At 44.4% G+C, this 20,425-nt stretch overlaps 1 protein-coding gene across 1 annotated transcript; it reads right to left on the reverse strand.

Moving 5' to 3' along the window:
* Window positions 1–1,397: 1,397 nt before the first annotated feature.
* PCDH20 (protocadherin 20) lies at window positions 1,398–6,805 on the reverse strand. The gene is made up of 2 exons (XM_062636866.1): window positions 6,653–6,805; window positions 1,398–5,539 (listed from the first exon to the last, which is right to left on the reverse strand). The coding sequence occupies exons 1-2, from the start codon at window positions 6,785–6,787 to the stop codon at window positions 2,837–2,839; spliced, it is 2,838 nt and encodes a 945-aa protein (XP_062492850.1). The 5' UTR covers window positions 6,788–6,805; the 3' UTR covers window positions 1,398–2,836.
* Window positions 6,806–20,425: the final 13,620 nt, after the last annotated feature.

Below are 20,425 nucleotides of genomic sequence, written 5' to 3' on the forward strand. Positions count from 1 at the left end.
TGTTGGTTTTTTGGTTTTTTTTTTTTTGTTTTTTTTTTACTTTATCACTGTTAAGACTCAACATCGCAGGCTTAAATATCATGCTTATTACTTGTTGATACCAGCTGTATGTTTTTTAAGTAACACAAAATATGGAGGTTTTTTTAAGACAAATCCAACTTAGTCTGCATATTTTGCCATCTTCAGTGGCATTACCTACCCAAAGGCTACCCACAGAAAGGCAAAAATGCACTATTACTCTGAGAAGTATTATTCAGGGCAAAGTATTTTTCACAAGCAGTGGTGCTGGCATGGCTGAAGGTGTGATTTCAAACCAATTTGCTTTAAATGTGTAGAAAATAGTGAAAGCGAAATGCTTCACAAGCAGTACTTTCATTTTAACAGGCTCATAACATTACATTCTATTACACATTAGGAAATGTGCTTGAACTACACCAACCAAAAAAAAAAACAAAAAAAACAAACCACAGGAACAGCACATTTAAACTCAGTAAACTTAATCAAACAGGTTCAAGACTATGTATTTATCAAACCTGAATAAAAATATCTGACCAGTGTCACATGAACACACACTGAAGGATCAGGTTCATGGTTTTATTGTATTGCATTGCTCCTGTTTAAATTGACTTAAGAAGATATTAGACACCTAATTCAACTGAAAGCAATAAAAGAATCGTGTCTTTCAGTTACCTTGCCTCCTTACTGAATTAAAAAATGCAGAGAATCTGGCTTCACCACCACTGCAATACAGACCATCAGTAATACTGGAGGGATTTCTGAAGAATTAATGTGCTCTTTCTTCAGAGATAATAAATAGTGTCTCTTTGTGTCAAATGCATTTCAGGCATTCATACCATTTTTGCATTTTAATAATATGAAAATAAATCTTAAAAGGTGATTAACCACAAACCTCTGACAGGCTGAATTAATTTTTCATGAAACACAGCTATCAAACTGTGCATAAACAAAATATTCTGATGTGAAAAAATAGCTATTTCTTATAGGTAGAATGGCAAAATCTGGGCATTATGATAATACTGTTACTTAGGCTAAGCAGAACCAATATTGATATGAAGCTTCAACATTTCAATAGGCTCAAGGTGTAGTAATGTGTGAGTCACAGAGAGAAAAATCAAAACCTGCCTCAGACTGCATTCCCTGCTTTTAAAACAGGTATCAGCTGCTGCCCCACCTGTATCTGCTAAAATACAAGTGTCTTTGCCAGTAATTTCAAGAAGTATGTAAATTCTCATTAATGTTTTGAAGTACTAATTTGGGGAAGTATTATGACATGTCAGACAAGATAGCCATCACTGAAGCATTTGCAAAATATGCATTTCTTATAACTAAAATAATATTTAGTTTTATACTTAAAATTCTACATGAGAGGCAGAGAGTAAGTTATTATGAAAATATATAGCTTTAATTTGCAGACATATAAACACTTTTGGTACATTACAGACATATGATGCCAGAAATCAAAATAATCAGTTTTAAGCATAACACTAATTTATCTTGTTCACACAGAGAAATTTGATCATATAATCATCATACAAAAGATAGTTCTCATCTCTTAAAATGGAGTGAAAGTGATACATCATCAATAAACCTGCTGCTTTGTTACACAGGATACGGCAAAGAATAAATTACCAAGAAAATATGCTACCAGTCTTACAAGTTAGATTTTGGATCTAATCCAAAATCAAAGCCAATGAAGAGGAGCCAGGAATGGTCGCCAAAAGTCAAAAACAAGATCTCTCACATGAAATAGCAATCTAGAAAGGAGCAACAGTCAGAATAAACTAAGTCCTATAATTCCTTAGAATATGAAGCAATTTTTGTTTTCATCTGGCAGATCAGATTCAGAAGTATCACATGAAAAAACTATTACACAACCAAACTGATGGAGTACTACTGACAGATTGCTCAAAGTACAAAAAATATCACCACTTCTGTGACAACTAAAGATTTAGCCATTCCCTTGCTTCCTTGCATCTGGCATGTTTATGAGGATGAGCATGGAGTTGTGCCATTATTTTCTGTAGGAAATATGAAATATAATTTTTCCATAAAAATGGCCAGCAGATTGCTAGAGCAAACGATAATGTGGGTGAAATCTGGAGCAAATGAAAGATATGTCACAGCAGTTCAGATTCTCATTACAATAGCTTGCACTCTTGCTCAACAGGAATTGCACTTCTTGTTAATGCCTTTTCTATCCTACTTTATAAGCTTTACTTGTGAGGTAATAAACATTCAGTTTTACTTTTTTCATTTCTAGTGCATTTTTTACCCTTTATTGTAACTTCTTTTATTCCTTACTATTACTATTACTAGTGCATCTTAATTCTTTTAATTATACATACATTGGGACAGACTTTTTTTTTTTTTCCATCTGTATGCCAATGTGTATTTTATATTAAAACCAATGTATTTAAAATATACTCTGTTTACCTCATGGACAGTACCTCGAACAGTTCGCTGCTGTGGAGTATCTGATGTCCTCTTGTGGTTAAAAAGACTTTTAAAACTTGAGTTTAAGGAATCATCTTACCTTCCCTTTTTTTATGATCACTGCTTTTACTGATTTATGAAAGCTGCAAATGATGCCCATGTATTTATAGACAGGGTGCTAGCTGTTAGTTACTAAGGCTTCATAGAAAAGCTGTACACTGAATTTGAATTTAAAAAACTGTAAACAGCTATTTACAATTATAATATTATAAATTAGCAGTCTCTCATTGCAACATCTGTCAATACGACCCACAGCTAGACGATTCAGAGTTGTCCAAGGTTTTTCCTTGTCCAAGATGTTTGATTTATCCACAAAGAAATGTCAAATGTTAGAAATCCCCATTGGTTTCTTTTCCAACATATGCAGGTTAATTCTTCCATTTAATGGGATTTGTACTTCCAGGTTTTCATCTGCTCTGTGATGTTTTTCCCCTTTTCTTAGGCAGATGTAAATGCCCATCCCTGTTACTAAAGCGATTGAACCCAAGCTTATTATTGACAGAGCTACCAGGGTAGGCATGCAGGATGTTGACTCCATTTTTTTATGTGTAGGCTCTATGGATATTTGAGGCTGCTTTTCTTCTATACTGATATCAGGTTCCCTTCGTAACAAACTTTCAATGTAGCTCTCATTGCTAACAGTGTCATTGACGAAAAGGTTCACCATGACAGTGGAATAGAGAGGTTCTGGATAGCCGTGATCACTAACTTTTACGAGCAGCCGATAGAGGCCATAGTCATTTTGCATCAGTGACTCTTCCAAGGTAATATTACCAGTTTTAGGGTCAATCCTAAATGACTCTGGTCGAGGGCCTCTTCTTCCTATGATGCTGTAAGCTATGACTGCATTCATGCCAGTGTCCTTATCAACAGCATAGACCTCAGTGATGGAAGAGCCAGGAAGTGTAGAAGGAAGGACCAGCAAATAAGACATATTAGATTGAGGAAACAATACCAAAGGGGGATTGTCATTTATGTCCAGAAGAAGGATAGTTATTTTGGCTGTAGAAGACAGCGCAGGATCACCACCATCGACTGCTTCAATCCACAGAACATAGGAGCTTTGTTGTTCCCTGTCCAGGGAGACTTTAGCTCTCAGAACTCCCTTTCCAGTATCTATGACAAAAATATCACTTCCATTCAGAACTGAAAGAGCAACCCATCCATTTTGCCCTGCATCAGCATCCGTGACACTTATAACTCCAATTTCACCAAAACCTGGAAAGTTTTCTGGCACAAAAAAGCTGAAATCCTTATTGATAAATCTTGGACTATTATCATTTTTATCCAATACAGTGATGGTGACAGTTGCTATTGATTCTCTCGGAGGGAACCCAGAATCTACTGCTTTGACAGTGTATCTGTACTTCTCTTTTTCTTCTCTGTCCAGCTGAGTGGAAACTGTAAGAACTCCTGTGGTTTTATCTAAAGAAAAATAGGAAGGGGCATCAGGACCTAAGAAATAGGACACCTGCCCTCTTTCTCCACTGTCAGCATCAGTAGCACGCAGTTTGGTCAAGAAAGCATTGGGAACATTGTTCTCCTCAATGGATAATTCTATCAGCTGTTGAGAGAAAACTGGTGAGTTGTCGTTGTCATCCAGAACCTGTACTTTGATTATTTTGTTGACATGGAATCCTTCTGAGTTCCACGCAACTACAGAGATTTCGTACAACTGCTGTGTCTCATAGTCCAAAGGCTTTGTGGTCTCCAACAGGTACTCATTGTTGTATGGCTTGTATGGCAAAAGTCTGAAAGGCCCATCACCATCCAAATAGCAGTTGACTTTGTATTTTTCATCAGGGTCTTTGATGGTAAAAAATGCTATTGGTGTGTTGACAGGCTCCAATTCCTTTAAGTACACCACCCCTTCTGCTTCATTAGCTATGAAACGAGGGACAACTTCAGGTGGCCTCATCATGACTTTGATGATGGTTACAAGCACTGTGATCACAGCGGGGATACAACCAGGACCATTGCCCAAGATGATTAGCCTGTGAAGCCTTGGAGTGTCCCCATCAACTTTACTGGAGAGTGTGATCACTCCTGTGCTTTTGTTCAGATGGAATAAGTCTCTGGATGGCTGGGGGACCTTCTGGCTGTAGGAGTAGGAGATCTGGGCATTGGATCCAAGGTCCATGTCTACAGCGTGGACAGTGGCCACGTGTGTCCCTAGACTGGAATTCCCATAAAGGGTGACATTGATCTGTGAGTCACTGAACTGGGGGCAGTTATCATTGATGTCACTGATGCCGATGGTGAGGGTGGCACTGCCCACGAGTGGAGGAGTCCCCCCATCCTCAGCAACAATGACTGTGACATACTCCTCCCTTGTCTCCCTGTCTAGAGCTCCCATAATGATCAGGTAGGGAGTCCTCTCCCCGCTCTCATTCTCCTCCACATCCAGGGTGAAGACACCATAGTTATCTTGCAGGCGGTAGGTCTGGACACCGTTGGTGCCCACGTCAGGGTCAAAGGCAGGGTGCTCAATAGCCAAGCGGGTGTTCACAGGTGCATTCTCAGGCACCGAGAGCCGGATGTTGGGGACAGGGAAGCGGGGCGCATTGTCGTTGACATCCCGGATAGCGATTTTTACCTTCACTAGGCGGAAGTACTCCTGTGGCAGCACCAGCACATCCAGAAGCAGCAGGCAGGACTCAGATGAGGGTAAAGAAGAGGAAGAGGCAGCACCAGCCACTGCCCCAAAGATGGTGACCCCACTGCTCTCCATGCACAGAGCTTCCCGGTCGATCTCCATGGCTGAGGTGTGCAGCTCTCCAGAGCGGTTGTCCAGCTGCACATACTGTTCCCCAAAACCATGGGAAGCCAGGGTGAAGGAGAGTGGGGGCTGGGAGGCCGCAGGGTGCTGCCCACTAGCCATCGGGAGGCGCAGGTCACGGGCCAGGCTGCCAATGAGCACACCGGCAGGCAGCCCTTCGCTGAGGCTGTAGAAGAGCTCGGTTGCACGGCTGTAACTGGCAAAGCAGTTGAAAGGTCCAACGAAGAGCAGGAAGAGGATCAAGTGCTGAAGAGAGAGGCACAGGGGAAGAGGTGGTGTTAAGAGAAGGAGGGGAAGTAGCAGGCAGTCCCCCCCTCGCCGCCCACAGCCACTGCCACTGCCAGCAGGGAGTGCGGCATCTGCAACATGAAGCCATCCTCCGTCTCCCCCCCCCCCCATTTTCTTCCCCCAGTACAGCAGCTACTTCCAGGGCATCATCTGTACCCTCCAGGCAACACCAGCTGCATTCCCCACAGCAAATACGCACTGCCAGGGATGGCCTGGGGGCACCCTGCCTCCCCACCAACCAGCAGCATTTGCGCCCCAAAGAGCCATCTTCCCTTTCCTCCCTCCCCACACCACCTCAATACACCACCTCAAGCTCGGCCCCCTTCTCACAGGCAGCACCTACACTCCCCACAGCAAGAACATCCCAAGCCGAGGTATCCCCCTGCACAGCACCAAGCATCTGCTCGCCCTTTCCCTTTCCACAGCAGCAACGGGAAACGCGTCCCGCACTCTCCCCCTGCCCTCGCCCCGTCCCAAAGCCTCCCTCGTGCCCAGGGGCCTTGCGGTGCAGCGGGGATACGGCCCACACCAAGCAGACCACCGGGGGCCCGGCGGAGCTCGCCCGGCCGCCCGACACGCGCCCCGCCGCGCTCCGGATCTCTGCCCGCGGCCGCGCAGCCCCGCCACGGTCCGTCCCGTCCCCCGGCCTCGAACGGGAGCTCAGCAGAGGAAGCCGCGGAGAGGTTGCGCGGAAGTTGCGCGCGTTGCTAACTGTCGCCAGCCCCTAGCGTACTGAAAGGGGCTCCCGAAACTAACTTCGGGCATCGTCTCCATGGAGGATTTTTCCTCCTTCTCCCCTTTTTAATCACCCATTTTCCTTTTCCGCTGCTCTTTGCTACAACGCGCGTCGGCAGCAGCAATGAAAAATAAACTTTTCACGGCTGTTCTGATCTGTGGAGATCGGAGCTAAGAGGAATAAAACCCACAACAACATACACATACGAATATGTATACGAATGCTCTGGGTTGTTTTGGGGTGTTTTGTTTTATTCCCAGTGTTGCTGCTACATGCGAAGCCGGTCTCGGGGTGGACAGGACGCGGCGCCTCCCCCCCGCTGCCCCAGCCCTCACCTGCAGGCTGCCGCGGACGGTGGGGTTGCCGCGGCCGCCCGGGAACCCCATGCCCGGTCGCTGCCGCCGGCTGCGCCCGAGCAACCCGGCTGCTCCGCCGCCCGCCCGGCGCCTCTCCTCCCCGCTGCTGCCCATTCCCCCGTCCGCCGCCGCCGCTGCTGCCTCCGCGCTGGGTCGGGCCGGATCGGGCTGGGCTGGGCTAGGCTGGGCTGGGCTGGGCTGGGCTGGGCTGTGCGGCGCTCACCCCCCTGGACACTCCCCCTCCGCTCGCGAAACTGCTGCTGCCGGCTCCGCTGCTGTCGCCGCCGCCGCCGCCGCCGCTGCCGCCGAGGGGAGGGTGGGAGAGGGGGGGCTTGGCCAACAGTCACGGGCACATCGGGGAGGGCGGCGAGGCTCCCGCTGAGGCTGCGGCAGCGCGGCGGGCAGCCAGGGAGGCAGGGATGCGCTCTGCTGAGCGCAGCGCCCCTCCACATCAGAGCGTGTGTGTGTGTGTGAACGACTCTATACGTGGAGGTATATCTGTGTGGTGTGTGTATGAGTGTGTGCGTGTGCGCTCTGGAAGGACTGGGACCAGGGGACAGAGATACTCCCGTCTGAAAACTAACGTGTGTGTGAAACCTAATTAAAAAAAAAAACAAAACAAAACTTTATTTTTCTGTGTAAAGATGTCACAATGTGGGTGTCAGCGGGCAAAGCGAGAATTAAAAGCTGCATCGGTTTAAGGAGCGTTGCTGACAAGGAGTGAGCAGCTTGTGCCTGCGCAAAATGAAAGTAATATTTTGAGGAGTCTGCAAGTATTTGGTTGGTGGAAGGTTCGTGTCCTGCCAAATTAAAGCGGCAACTGCAATTTCCTCCTGGCTAGGAACCCGACGGTCTTCTGCGGCAGAGAATTATGTGCACTCGTATAGTCTCCAGTCGCCATTGGCTAGACTACAAGATTGCCATAGAGCTGGACATGAATTCATCGGTGCTCAGGAAACTAGGTAGCAAAAGACCAACTGCACATTTCCGTAACAACTTGGACTATTAAAAGAATAGCCAACTTGCCCTATGTTTTTTACACTGGCCATCTGCAAGTCTCAAATGGAATTTGAGATGATGTCTGTCTTGAGCCTTAAAGTGTTCAATGGTTGGGATCCAGGCTGTTGCTGAGAGTGCAAGTACTGGGACTCTGGCAGGCAGTTATGTTTGGCAAGCACAGTGGTGCTGCCCTTCACAAAGGTAAAGTTTGTACAGGAGATTGAACTGTCTAAATCATATGGTCTGAAGATGACCTTAAACTTCTCCATGCTCCATGGCAGGCACAGCATGCAGGCATTTCATCTCAGCTTAGGGAGTAAAAACATGTAGGACAGCAATAATTTTGCTTTCAGTCAAAGCAAAAAATATTCTTTCCTTTTCCTTCTACAGCTCCTTAAAACAAACTTCACATCTAATCCAAAATGGAGAAACAAACAAACAAAAAAGTAATTAGAATCACAATCCAAAACCAGCACAGGGAGGCATGTTTCTTCTAAACATGCTATAATATCCTTTTCATCCCCGAAATGACATTATCACAGTAATTATATGTGACTTAAACAGCAGAGCATTAGTGTACTAACAAAAGGCATAGCTATATTTATTATTCACTACTCTCTAGGGTTTTGAAACCACTCAGGATGTACTGCCGTTATAAATTGTTTATATATTTACCATTCAATTCAAGCACAAATAGAACAGGCAATACAGTATATACACCTCAGAGCAAACATGTATAATTTAAGAGAGGAGTTAAACTACACAAGTCCTTTGCCTTTACTAAATTGTAATGCATATACACTGTTCTGCAGATTGCTCAGTGTGAAAGGTGCCCATAAACTCGATTCTGTTTAAGTTAGTTTAGCTGGACATGACAGATGCTTTTAGTTGACTCACATCTGCTCTAATTTTACTCATTTCAACAGTGAAATATTGACTCATTTGGATTTCAGTCATATTTTGACACTGATTTATGTGTAGCTTGACTTTCATAGACCTGATTATAATCTTAGTTTTAGTGAATCAGTAGTCTTGCAAATAAATCTGAAGTCCCTCTGAAATTATAACCTTTTTTCCTCACTGCTGTCTCAGTTTATCTCCCTTTCCCCTTACGCTCTTGAAATTACTGACCTAATACCATATCATTTTTCTTAACCTTCACAGCCACTGCCTTTCCCTGAAGCCTCTGATAGGGTACGCAACATCTCTACTCTTACAGTTTCAGGTTTTCATTGCACCTGATGCATTTTATTTTATTAACCCACAGGTTAACAGCAGAATTAAGAGTTTTCTGGAGCAGCTGGTACCTTGATAATATTTTATTTTGTTAGACATTGGCAACATTTGATAAGTCTTAAAGGCTCCTTAAGCCTTAAGGACTAATGTGTACAATAAATCTCCTGTTTAAGGAAAAGTACTCCAGTTGTGTATGGGGTATGTAATAAGGGGCAGGAGAGAACAAGCAGTGCAGAAGAGATTCAAAATTGGTACATTAATTTCTGGATTTTTTTTATTTTTTAAGCGGGGGGAAGAACTCTTTCCAAAGTCCCAGGCAAAACCCTAATTGATTTATTTATATTTCTATATTCAGTAATCTTTTCTGGGGATGTTACCAGTTTATGAACTCAGTCCCACTCGATCACATTTAGCTAAACATATCCTTTAAACTCGCATTTTAGTAGATAAGTCAAAGCTTATTATCACTGAATATATCCAACTATTGGTACATCATCCAAGATTTTGGTTGTAGTTAGTGACTAAGAAGGAACAAGTAAGAGCATTTCTGTGGGGTTCCTGATTGCCTCAGATAAGTTACGAAGCACAAGACTGAGATCAAGCGACAAGCCATCCAAGAAGTGTCATAGTTATTTATAAGTACGTTAGAAAGAATACAGTATCACTATTGTAAAATAGAGTATTTATTTGACTTTACTAAGGTGAACATAGCAGGTGCTGATACTCAGTTGAAATGCCTTAGGTTTGTGGGCAGTATTACAGTGGCAGATGGAAGTTTCCAGGTGAATCATTCAGGACCATCACTTCTGAAAGGGAATCTCAAACAGCATTTCTTTTTTTTTTTTTTTTTTGCATACCTGGCAACCCTGATAACTGATGGGGATGCAGGTACATGTTGTCCCCTCAACCTAGCAAAAAGCTGTCTGTTACAGCCTGTGGTTCCACTGAGGAAGGTTGTGGTGTGAGATTCTCCAGCAGTGAGATTCTACTGATTCAGCTTGCAAACTTCATAAGTTTGCCTTTTGAGCTAGGTGCTTTCCAGTGGGGAAATAGTCAAACTGATTGAAAGCATTGGTGTTAGCATTGATTCCTCATCACAGTAAAACTGAGAAAGACACAAGACTAACAGATTGTGACTTCTCTGAAGAGTTTAAAATGCAAGATGTACAGGGCAAGTAAAGGGGGTTTCTTTTAACTATCAGCAGTATAAACCTTTTATTGCTTTTTTGCTCAGTAAGGAATATGCCTTACATCCTGAACTTCCTGCACAATATAGTGGATTACAGTGTGCAAGACTCTATGAATATTAGATAGGGACTTAGCCCACAGAAATGTCGAGCATCTGGTGCTCTCAGTTGTACTGAAAGCTGTGATCATTCTATGTCACAGTAGATCAGACCTAGCATGATCATCTTGTTCCCAGCACAGAGCAGGAGAGGGGTCTTGGCACTGCTTTCCTGTGTGACACTGAAAGACAGTAAAAAAATCAGGCTCCAGCTTGAATGAAGCGGCAGTGGAGCTGAAAAATGGATGACCCTTTGGAGTTCATATTCCTCAAATCTCCGTCATGCTTTGAAAGGACTGGTGCTTGCAAGCTCTTGCAGTGTGAAACTGCAAGGTTCTGCTCAGGAGTCTTTCATGAACAAAACCCTGATGCCTTCATGACAACTGTACAAGAAAGTAGCCAAAATGTGAAAGCAGTTTATAAACCTAAGAAGAAATACCCCATGAGACAAAGGGATGTTGGATAGGAAGGCTGACAAAGGTGGATGAGATTTTCCTGTCTAGTTAGCTTAGTGTCTACTGGGGACTACTGTGCTGAAGTATCACAAATCTTAGCTGTTAAACAGTGGCAGAGAAAAGAAACTTGGAAAAAAGCTTCCTGCAGTCTTTGAACCAACTGCATTTGATACATTTGACCAACTTCTTCAAATTCTTTTGAGGTTTCATAATAATATGAGGTTTTCGACTGTCATGTTTTGCATATGTCTGCATATGTTTTGTCCATGTCTCTTTTTATCTGGAAAAATGCCAAAATATTCCAGCAGTGGGAAAGATTGCCTTCAATATCGTTAAAGTCTGATCACAACTTTGCTTTCAAAAAGAAAACCTAATTTAAAGTGTATTAACTGAGCATAATTTTCTGAAAGGAAGTGTAAAAGAAGGATTTAACTCAGATTATATTCCAGCACATCTTTTTTTACCAGCTTGTTTTTTTTTTTCTTCACATTGTACTGCACAGTGTATTAATGTTTGTTTTCACTGACTTCTTGTGTAAGGCTTAGAATAATAATAACACAATTTTTGTTTCATACAAGCCAAAGCACAGGCTGAGGTACAATACTAATGTGACACTGCTAAAAGTTATTAGTACTGTAAGTCTTTCTTTACAGCCCTTATCACATTAGTTCAGGGACAGCATTCCAGCTCCTGGTAACTCACATTCTGAAGAATACCTGTTTTCTCAATTATGAGAATGTTATGAATATGTAGACATTTCTTAATCGACTTCTCATTGACATTTTCCCCATGACTGCTGCAGCATCTTCCCTTCCCCTTTCCTTTCCTTTTTCCCTTTCCTTTCCTTTCCTTTCCTTTCCTTTCCTTTCCTTTCCTTTCCTTTCCTTTCCTTTCCTTTCCTTTCCTTTCCTTTCCTTTCCTTTCCTTTCCTTTCCTTTCCTTTCCTTCCCTTCCCTTCCCTTCCCTTCCCTTCCCTTCCCTTCCCTTCCCTTCCCTTTCCCTTCCCCTCTTTCCCCTTCTTCCCCCCTCCCCTCCTTTTCCCCTCTCTTTTTTCCCCTTCCCACCCTTCCTTTCCCCTTCCCTCCCCTCTCCTCTCCTCCTCTCCTTTCCACCTCCTCCTCTCCTCTCCTCTCCTCTCCTCTCCTCTCCTCTCCTCTCCTCTCCTCTCCTCTCCTCTCCTCTCCTCTCCTCTCCTCTCCTCTCCTCTCCTCTCCTCTCCTCTCCTCTCCTCTCCTCTCCTCTCCTCTCCTCTCCTCTCCTCTCCTCTCCTCTCCTCTCCTCTCCTCTCCTCTCCTCTCCTCTCCTCTCCCCTCCCCTCCTCTCCTCTGCTCTCCCCTCCCCTCCCCTCCCCTCCCCTCCCCTCCCTCCCCTCTCCCTCTCCCTCCTCTCCTCTCCCTCTCCCTCCCCTCTCCTCTCCTCTCTCCTCTCCCCTCTCCTCTCCTCCCTCCCCTCCCCTCCCCTCCCCTCCCCTCCCCTCCCCTCCCCTCCCCTCCCCTCCCCTCCCCTCCCCTCCCCTCCCCTCCCCTCCCCTCCCCTCCCCTCCCCTCTCCTCTCCTGACAATAAATGATTTTGATTTTCCCAGGGGCCAGATTCTGTCATCTTCCCTCAGTCTGTATTCAAGTGAAAATTCTTAATGAAGTTGTTAGCTCTAATTCCCTAATATTAACTTATTCTGACCAAATTTCTTTAAAAATCCAAAAAGCTTTTCGCTGAACCTGGGATAATTACAATGTGATCTGGGCTTTGGGCCAAATTGCTTCTTTTCTTTAGACCAGTGAATTGACCAGCTCCCAGTGGGAATTAGTACATTTTTATGTCTGTGATGAAATGAAGATAGTGAAACCAAATAACCTAATGTGTAGCCAACTTTCTACATAATAGGAAAATATATTGGCTGTATGCTTCAGAAATATTGCAGCTGATAGTGGCTTTATTGTTTATATTGTTGCTCTGATCACTCAGCTCCCTACTGAGATAAGAAACAACAGTGTCTTCTCTACAGAGGCCCTGGGTTCATTCAGCAGAGCTGAACAAATGGTGAGAGCCAAACCTACTCTGAGGTTCACCCAAATATTGATTTACTTGAGTTTATAGAAGCTGTTGATCACATCAAAATCATATTTCTGTCTTGTTCGTCTTGTATATGTAGGAGAAAAAGAAAATTACTCATTAGAAAGGGTGGGATTTGTTTGCTCTAACTTTGATATCTGAAAATCAGGCATTCAGTCTAAGCTTTTTTTTTTTTTTTTTTTGATTCTGGAGATATAGACATATCCAGGGTACATAACTGAAAGAGATAGGTGTCTAAAACAAGTGAGACAAATTGCTCTCTGGATGATCCTGTTTCCCTCCCAACTAAAAATGCAAGCTAGAGTGAGTAGCTCACATACGGATGCTTAAATTTTATCTGATTAAAGTTAGATTATAGAGAGAGTGCTGAATGCGTAGTTGTCATGGGTTCAGCAGTAGCAATCATTTTTCCCCTTCTTGGTAGCTGGTGCAGTGCAGTGTTTTGACTTTCAGCTTGGGAACAGAGCTGATAGTGATGTTTAGGTTTGGCCAAGGACTTTGTGAGCCTCATGCTCTGCCAGGGAGGAGGGGAAGCCAGGAGGAAGTAGAGACAGGACACCTGACCCAAACTGACCAAAGAGGTATTCCATACCACAGCACGTCATGCCCAGGATGTAACTGGGAGTGAGCCGGAAGGGCTGGGAGACTGCAGGGTTGGAGGAGGTATCGGTCAGAGCTTGGTCGGGCTGGGGGGGCGAGTTATCGGTCGGCTGGTGGTGAGATGATGTATTCTCTTCCCTTGTTATTTCCTGTATCATTATTATCATTGGTGGTAGCAGTAGTGATCTGTGTTATACCTTAGTTACTAAACTGTTCTTATCTCAACCTGTGGGAGTTGCATTCTTTTCGATTTTCCTCTCCGTCCCTCCGAGAGCAGGGGGAGGGCAAGAAAAGGGGGGGAAGTGAGCGAACGAATTACCTGACTGGGTTTAAACCACAACAGTTCTTTTTGGCGCCCAACGTGGGGCACGAAGGGTTGAGATAACGACAGATTTGACTGGATTAATAGTCACTCATCACAATGACGATTTATTGGCTCTCAGAGTTGTTTCGCTTGATCTCACAGCTTCAGAATGTTGTAACTTACGTAGAGCCGGTATTTGCTGTGATAGTGTTTATCAAGTATGGGGCCTGGGCTAAGGTTCTTGTCTCACTGTGCTTTATGGCAATGGCTTGTAATACGGGTGGGCTCCAGCAGCAGGGCGGGACGGACGTGGCCGTGGACTTGTACGTGGCCGTCCGGCTGCTCTTCACCGCCCTGGCCCTCACCCTACTCTCCATCTTCGTGAGGCTGCGGGGAGCCGAGGGGGCGCGGCCCCAGGAGCCGGCGGCTGCTGAAGCGGCCCGGGAGAGCGGCCCCGGGGACCAAGCGGCGGCGGGAGCGGGGCCGGAGGCCGCGGGGGGACGGCTGCCGGTGGAGGAGGTCGGGGCGGTCGAGGAGCAGAAAGAAGGGGCTGCCGAGCAGCGGGAGAAGGCGGCGGAGGAGCCGAGCCCCGCGGAGGAGCCGAGCCCCGCGGCCGAGCCGAGCCCGGCGGAGGAGCCTTGCCCCGCGGCCGAGCCCAGCCCCGCGCCAGCCGAGAGCATTTCCCGGAAGCCGCCCGCCGAGCCCCAGGAGGATGCAGGAGACCACGCAGCATTTCCCAGCAAGGCAGAGGAGGAAGAGCTGGACTCAGGAAAAGAGAAGCTGGCGGTGGGAGAGCCGGCAAGCACAGCAGCTACACCAGCCCCAGTGACAAGTACAGCAGCTACACCAGCCCCAGTGACAAGTACAGCAGCATCGTTTGAGAGTTCTGGAGGTTTTGAATGGCCTTTGGGTATCCTTGGGACCTGCCTGCTGATTGTGATGGGGATCAGCATGTTGGCACACACACAGACTGTGTTCTACCCACAACCATTTTGTCTGATCTCAAAAGTTAAGCAGAGTCAGGTTTGGGTCTTGTCTGGGGTTAGACGAGGATATGGGGGGACCAAGAGGTTTTCCCCAAGGCTGGACAGCCAGGAGTGGCAGGGTGTGTGGGACAGTATGGGGAAGTATCTAGTCCACTGGGCCCCTCCAGTGCTTTGGAAGCATTGGAGATGGAAGGCAGCTGTATGGAGTCCCCAGCAACAAGCTGCAGAAACTGCTGAAGGGGACAGTGAATTATTTTGAGCCTGGTGGGCCCAATGCACTTCAGGCCATCAGAGCAGAGATGCAACACAGAGATGGACTCATGATCGAGGGGTGGACTTAGCAATGGACACTATTGCCCAGGTTATTCACGAGTGTGAACACTGCACACAGTCTCTCCTGCTCTGGAAGACTGTTACAAGAGATGGAGCCTGACATGGACCAGATGGACTCAGCAGCTTTATAGGGACTGGTCCATGCACTGAGATAAGAGTGATGGTATATTGAAAATGTGGGATCTGAGCATGACGTGAATGGTATGGAATAAGGGGTGGATAATGTCATGGGTTCAGCAGTAGCAGTCATTTTTCCCCTTCTTGGTAGCTGGTGCAGTGCAGTGTTTTGACTTTCAGCTTGGGAACAGAGCTGATAGTGATGTTTAGGTTTGGCCAAGGACTTTGTGAGCCTCATGCTCTGCCAGGGAGGAGGGGAAGCCAGGAGGAAGTAGAGACAGGACACCTGACCCAAACTGACCAAAGAGGTATTCCATACCACAGCACGTCATGCCCAGGATGTAACTGGGAGTGAGCCGGAAGGGCCGGGGACTGCAGGGTTGGAGGAGGTATCGGTCAGAGCTTGGTCGGGCTGGGGGGGCGAGTTATCGGTCGGCTGGTGGTGAGATGATGTATTCTCTTCCCTTGTTATTTCCTGTATCATTATTATCATTGGTGGTAGCAGTAGTGATCTGTGTTATACCTTAGTTACTAAACTGTTCTTATCTCAACCTGTGGGAGTTGCATTCTTTACGATTTTCCTCTCCGTCCCTCCGAGAGCAGGGGGAGGGCAAGAAAAGGGGGGGAAGTGAGCGAACGAATTACCTGACTGGGTTTAAACCACGACAGTAGTGACAATGGTTACGTCGTAGATGTGACTTTAAACCTTACTCTTAGAATAACCAGCAGTATACTTTAAGACCAAAGCTGATTGGACCTAAGGTTGGACGCTAACAGCATACTTCTCACAAATTATCAATCATGAAATATGTGCTTATATTACTTCATAATAATTTTAGACAATCTTTGTATCTGATAGGAATAAAACCTTAAACAGCGATCTATCCCTAACATAGTTTTAGGAAGTCAAAATTCATTATATACATTATTTTTTTTAGAACTACTAGCTTTGCAGAGAAGGACGTGGGGGTGTTGGTCAATGAGAAAATGAACATGAGCCAGCAGTGTGCACTTGCAGCCCAGAAAGCCAACTGTATCCTGGGCTGCATCAAAAGGAGCGTGACCAGCAGGTCAAAGGAGGTGATTCTGCCCCTCTACTCTGCTCTTGTGAGACCTCACCTGGAGTATTGTGTGCAGTTCTGGTGTCCTCAACATAAAAAGGACATGGAACTGTTGGAACAAGTCCAGAGAAGGGCCACAAGGATGATCAGGGGACTGGAGCATGTCCCATATGAAGATAAACTGAGGAAGTTGGAGCTGCTCAGCACAGAGAAGAAAAGGCTGTGTGGAGACCTCATAGCAGCCTTCCAGTATCTGAAGGGGGCCTATAGGGATGCTGGGGATGGACTCTTCATTAAAGACTACAGTGATAGGAGAAGGGGTAACGGGTTAAAACTTAAATAGGGGAAGTTCAGATTGGGTATAAGGAGGAAATTCTTTCCTGTTAGGGTGGTGAGGCACTGGAATGGGTTGTCCAGGGAGGTTGTGAATGCTCCATCCCTGGTAGTGTTCAAGGCCAGGTTGGACGAGGCCTTGGGTGATATGGTTTAGTGTGAGGGGTCCCTGCCCATGGCAGGGGGGTTAGAACTAGATGATCTTAAGGTCCTTTCCAACCCTAACTATTCTATGATTCTATGATTCTATGATTCTATTCATCAGACACCCTTTTTATTCATACATATACATTTTAACTCAGTTAAATTAAGAAAATAACTTCACTTGTATGAAGATGATGTTTAAAATTTTTACCCTCAATAAGATAGCACTTTCATTTGACAAATAGATGTTTTTTAAGCAGCACTGAAAAGTCAAGTTCACAGTTTAACTTCCTCCCTCTTCCCAGTGCAACATATCTCTAGGGCTCCCCATAAGAACCATTTAATTCAAGAAATCAGAAACTCAGCAATCACTTTAATAAAAGTCAAAAGGCATTTCCTACAGCATAGAATAAAATTAGTGTTTTAATTCTTCATATAGTGAACTTTTTCAGGGAAAAAACAATTTTCTTTTTTTTTTTTGTTCTTTAAAAAATTGAAATGCATAATTCATGCAAAAATAGGCAGCCTCTACACAAGGGTAAAACCTTCTTCTTATTATTCAGGGTAATATGAGATTATAAATGAAATAGCAATTAATGCAAATTTCTATTTCAAACTCTCTATTTCTAACTCTACTTCAAACTCTTATATGGCAGTGTTAACAGCGTAACCAAGATGTTTGTTAGTGTTTTCCTATTCCTTAGGGAAATAACAAACTCTATTTCAATTGTCAAGCCAATGAACAAGAGCACAGAACTGCTGGAATCACTTTTACGTGGTATATTGCTCTTCTCGTACATCTCTTAAAAAATTGATATATGCATGAATACTACCTCTCTGTATAGTATTGTAAGTAAATTGACTGAGAAGATCTTGCAGCAGAGCAAAAGTAACAATTCAAGGAACCCTAAAATAACAGAAAGAGAGTACAGTCTCATTTGAATTGTGTGCATCATGCTATGAAGACAGAAAAAAAATCTCCCTGTTTATCCATTGTATTTTCTGCATATTTTTGAAGGTGTTTTTTGACATACAGTCAGGGGCATTAAAATACTTTTCTTGAATGAGTCATTTGTTTATAAATAATTTCTTTAAGTCTTAAAAACATTCATCAATGGGAAGATCAGCACAGGGGAAGAGTAACTTACTAAGTGAACTATGGAAAAAGAGCTTTTTCTTTCTGGTATTTATATTTTTTTTATTTCATTTCCTGTTCAGTATTAACTCACGTCTCATTCTGATAAGTCTGAAATCTTATGGATTACCTCTACTCTGGTACTGAGTGAAAGTGAAAAGACCAACCTCTGACAGAAATGGTTGGTACTTTGTTAGCTACAAATCTCTATCCTGAAACCATTTTGTGGCTGTATAAGGATACTCAAATATAAACGTGCCTGGTACGTACACTGTATATATGCTGCTGTTAGTGAGCAACTTTCCTCCTTAGACTTGGGCTACCCTGCTTGACCTTCTGAAACAGCAACATCTATCTCTCACTTTTCAGCTTTACACAATCTGATACTAGCTTTTGTAAGTACAAACACAGATGTTTCCACCTATCATAGAATCATAGAATAGTTAGGGCTGGAAAAGACCTTAAGATCATCTAGTTCCAACCCTCCTCCCATGGGCAGGGACTCCTCACACTAAACCATGTCACTCAAGGCCTCGTCCAACCTGGCCTTGAACACTACCAGTGAAGGAGCATTCACAACCTCCCTGGACAACCCATTCCAGTGCCTCACCACCCTAACAGGAAAGAATTTCCTCCTTATACCCAATCTAAACTTCCTCTGCTTGAGTTTTAACCCGTTACCCCTTCTCTTATCACTACAGTCCCTAATGAAGAGTCCATCCCCAGCATCCCTATAGGCCCCCTTCACATACTGGAAGGCTGCTATGAGGTCTCCACGCAGCCTTCTCTTCTCCGTGCTGAACAGCTCCAACTTTCTCAGCCTATCTTCACATGGGAGGTGCTCCAGTCCCCTGATCATCCTCGTGGCCCTTCTCTGGACTTGTTCCAACAGTTCCATGTCCTTTTTATGCTGAGAACACCAGAACTGTACACAATACTCCAGGTGAGGTCTCACAAGAGCAGAGTAGAGGGGCAGGATCACTTCCTTTGACCTGATGGTCACGCAGGATACAGTTGGCTTTCTGGGCTGCAAGTGCACACTGAAGCTGGCTCATGTTCATTTGCTCACTGAGTGACACCCCAAGTCCTTCTCCACAGGGCTGCTCTGAAACTCTTCTCTGCCCAACCTGTAGCTGTGCCTGGGATTGCTCTGACCAAGGTGTAGGACCTTGCACTTGGCATGGCGAAACTTCATGAGGTTGGCACCAACCCACCTCACAAGCGCGTCAAGGTCCCTCTGGATGGCATTCCTTTCCTCCAGCGTATCAACCGAACCACACAGCTTGGAGTCCTTGGCAAACTGGCTGAGGGCGCACCCAATCCCACTGTCCATGTCAGCGTCAAAGATGTTAAACAAGACTGGTCCCAACACCGATCCCTGAGGGACAGCACTCATTACTGGTCTCCAGCTGGACACTGAGCCATTGACCACAACCCTTTCATAGCATAATGAATATAGATTTTTTATTGTGTTCCTTTTTTTTTAAAGCCATAAAATTATCTTTGATTTTCTGCTCAATTATCTATTGATTTTTATGTGGTTATCTGATATTGCATTCATTACCTTCTAGTTTTATGATTATAGTTTTATCATCACCAAAAGCACAAACAGATTAAAAGCTGAACTGTCTGATACAGGTGGATATTTCGTGTGTGTGTCTTGGAAAATAGAACATTAAAAAAAACAGAAAATGTGCTATTGAGTGTTGCTAGTTCCAACCCAGGTCAATTTTTACTATGGGTCAATGGAAACAATAATAATTATTGCAGGTCATTGAAATTTGTAATATTAATGGTTTTGCACTCTTCAGAGGCTAATTTTAGAATTTATAAAAGGAATTCAGGTTCATGTATTTTTTTCTTCAGTAATTTGTACCCATAGCTAGTTTCAAGGTTGAGGTAATTTTAAAAAGAAAGGTAAACATCATGTCATCTGTTTTTTTCAGACACAGAGAAGTGTACAGTATGAAGAGCTCCCACCAACCTAGAATGGGTGCTTGTTCTCCCTTCACAGTGCTTGAGAAGTTCATGCCACAGAATTCTAAACAGCTTATTGGTTGATCAGGGAGCCATTTACAATTATCATGGTCTCTGTGAAGTGCCTAAAGCTTCTTCAAGAGAAATATCAAACAGTTTTATCCACCAAATATATTTTACATCTGGCCTGGTTTGCTTAAAGGTACAGATTGTCATGACTATCCACCGACAACATCGAAGGCTCAAAAGAGCCTTTGACAGCAAAGAGGCCTCAACTTCCCCTGAGGGATCAAGGAAAAGGAAAAAAAATAAATACATATATATATATAGTTCTTTTTGTAGGACACATGAGCTACCACTCTGCTTTTATAAACTGTGGTGATGTTAGAGGCTTTGCCATGGAAGGTACTTCCAGGATTTCCTTCGGAGCCATCTATTCAAACTGAGAAGAAGTTTTTCCTTGCAGGAAGTTCACAAGGATACCTGAGGTGGCACTTAGTTAGCAAGGTCTTCAATGTTATTTTTTAGTTAGATTTTGCTGGTTCTAGATAATGTGCAAAACTGGGGTGTTACTCTTCTCAGTGCACTTCCATTTGAGTTTTCTTTCTACTGGTAACTTACATATTCCTCACATGTGGTCTGGACAGGCACCTGATCATTGCATTTCTTGATCAAGACCTGTGGGGGGTTGACCCTATCTGGATGCACAACAAAGC

Source organism: Pezoporus occidentalis, unplaced genomic scaffold (genome assembly GCF_034315485.1).
Source record: "Pezoporus occidentalis ecotype Australia unplaced genomic scaffold, CSIRO_AGI_Poc_V1 ctg5, whole genome shotgun sequence".
Classification (NCBI taxonomy): domain Eukaryota; kingdom Metazoa; phylum Chordata; class Aves; order Psittaciformes; family Psittacidae; genus Pezoporus; species Pezoporus occidentalis.

Excerpts from the sequence above, each read along its gene's own strand:
- PCDH20 (XM_062636866.1), bottom strand. The coding sequence starts at position 6,787 with ATGGGCAGCAGCGGGGAGGAGAGGCGCCGGGCGGGCGGCGGAGCAGCC. Across the intron at positions 5,540-6,652 it reads CCGTCCGCGGCAGCCTGCAG|CACTTGATCCTCTTCCTGCT; the intron begins GTGAGGGCTGGG and ends CTCTCTCTTCAG.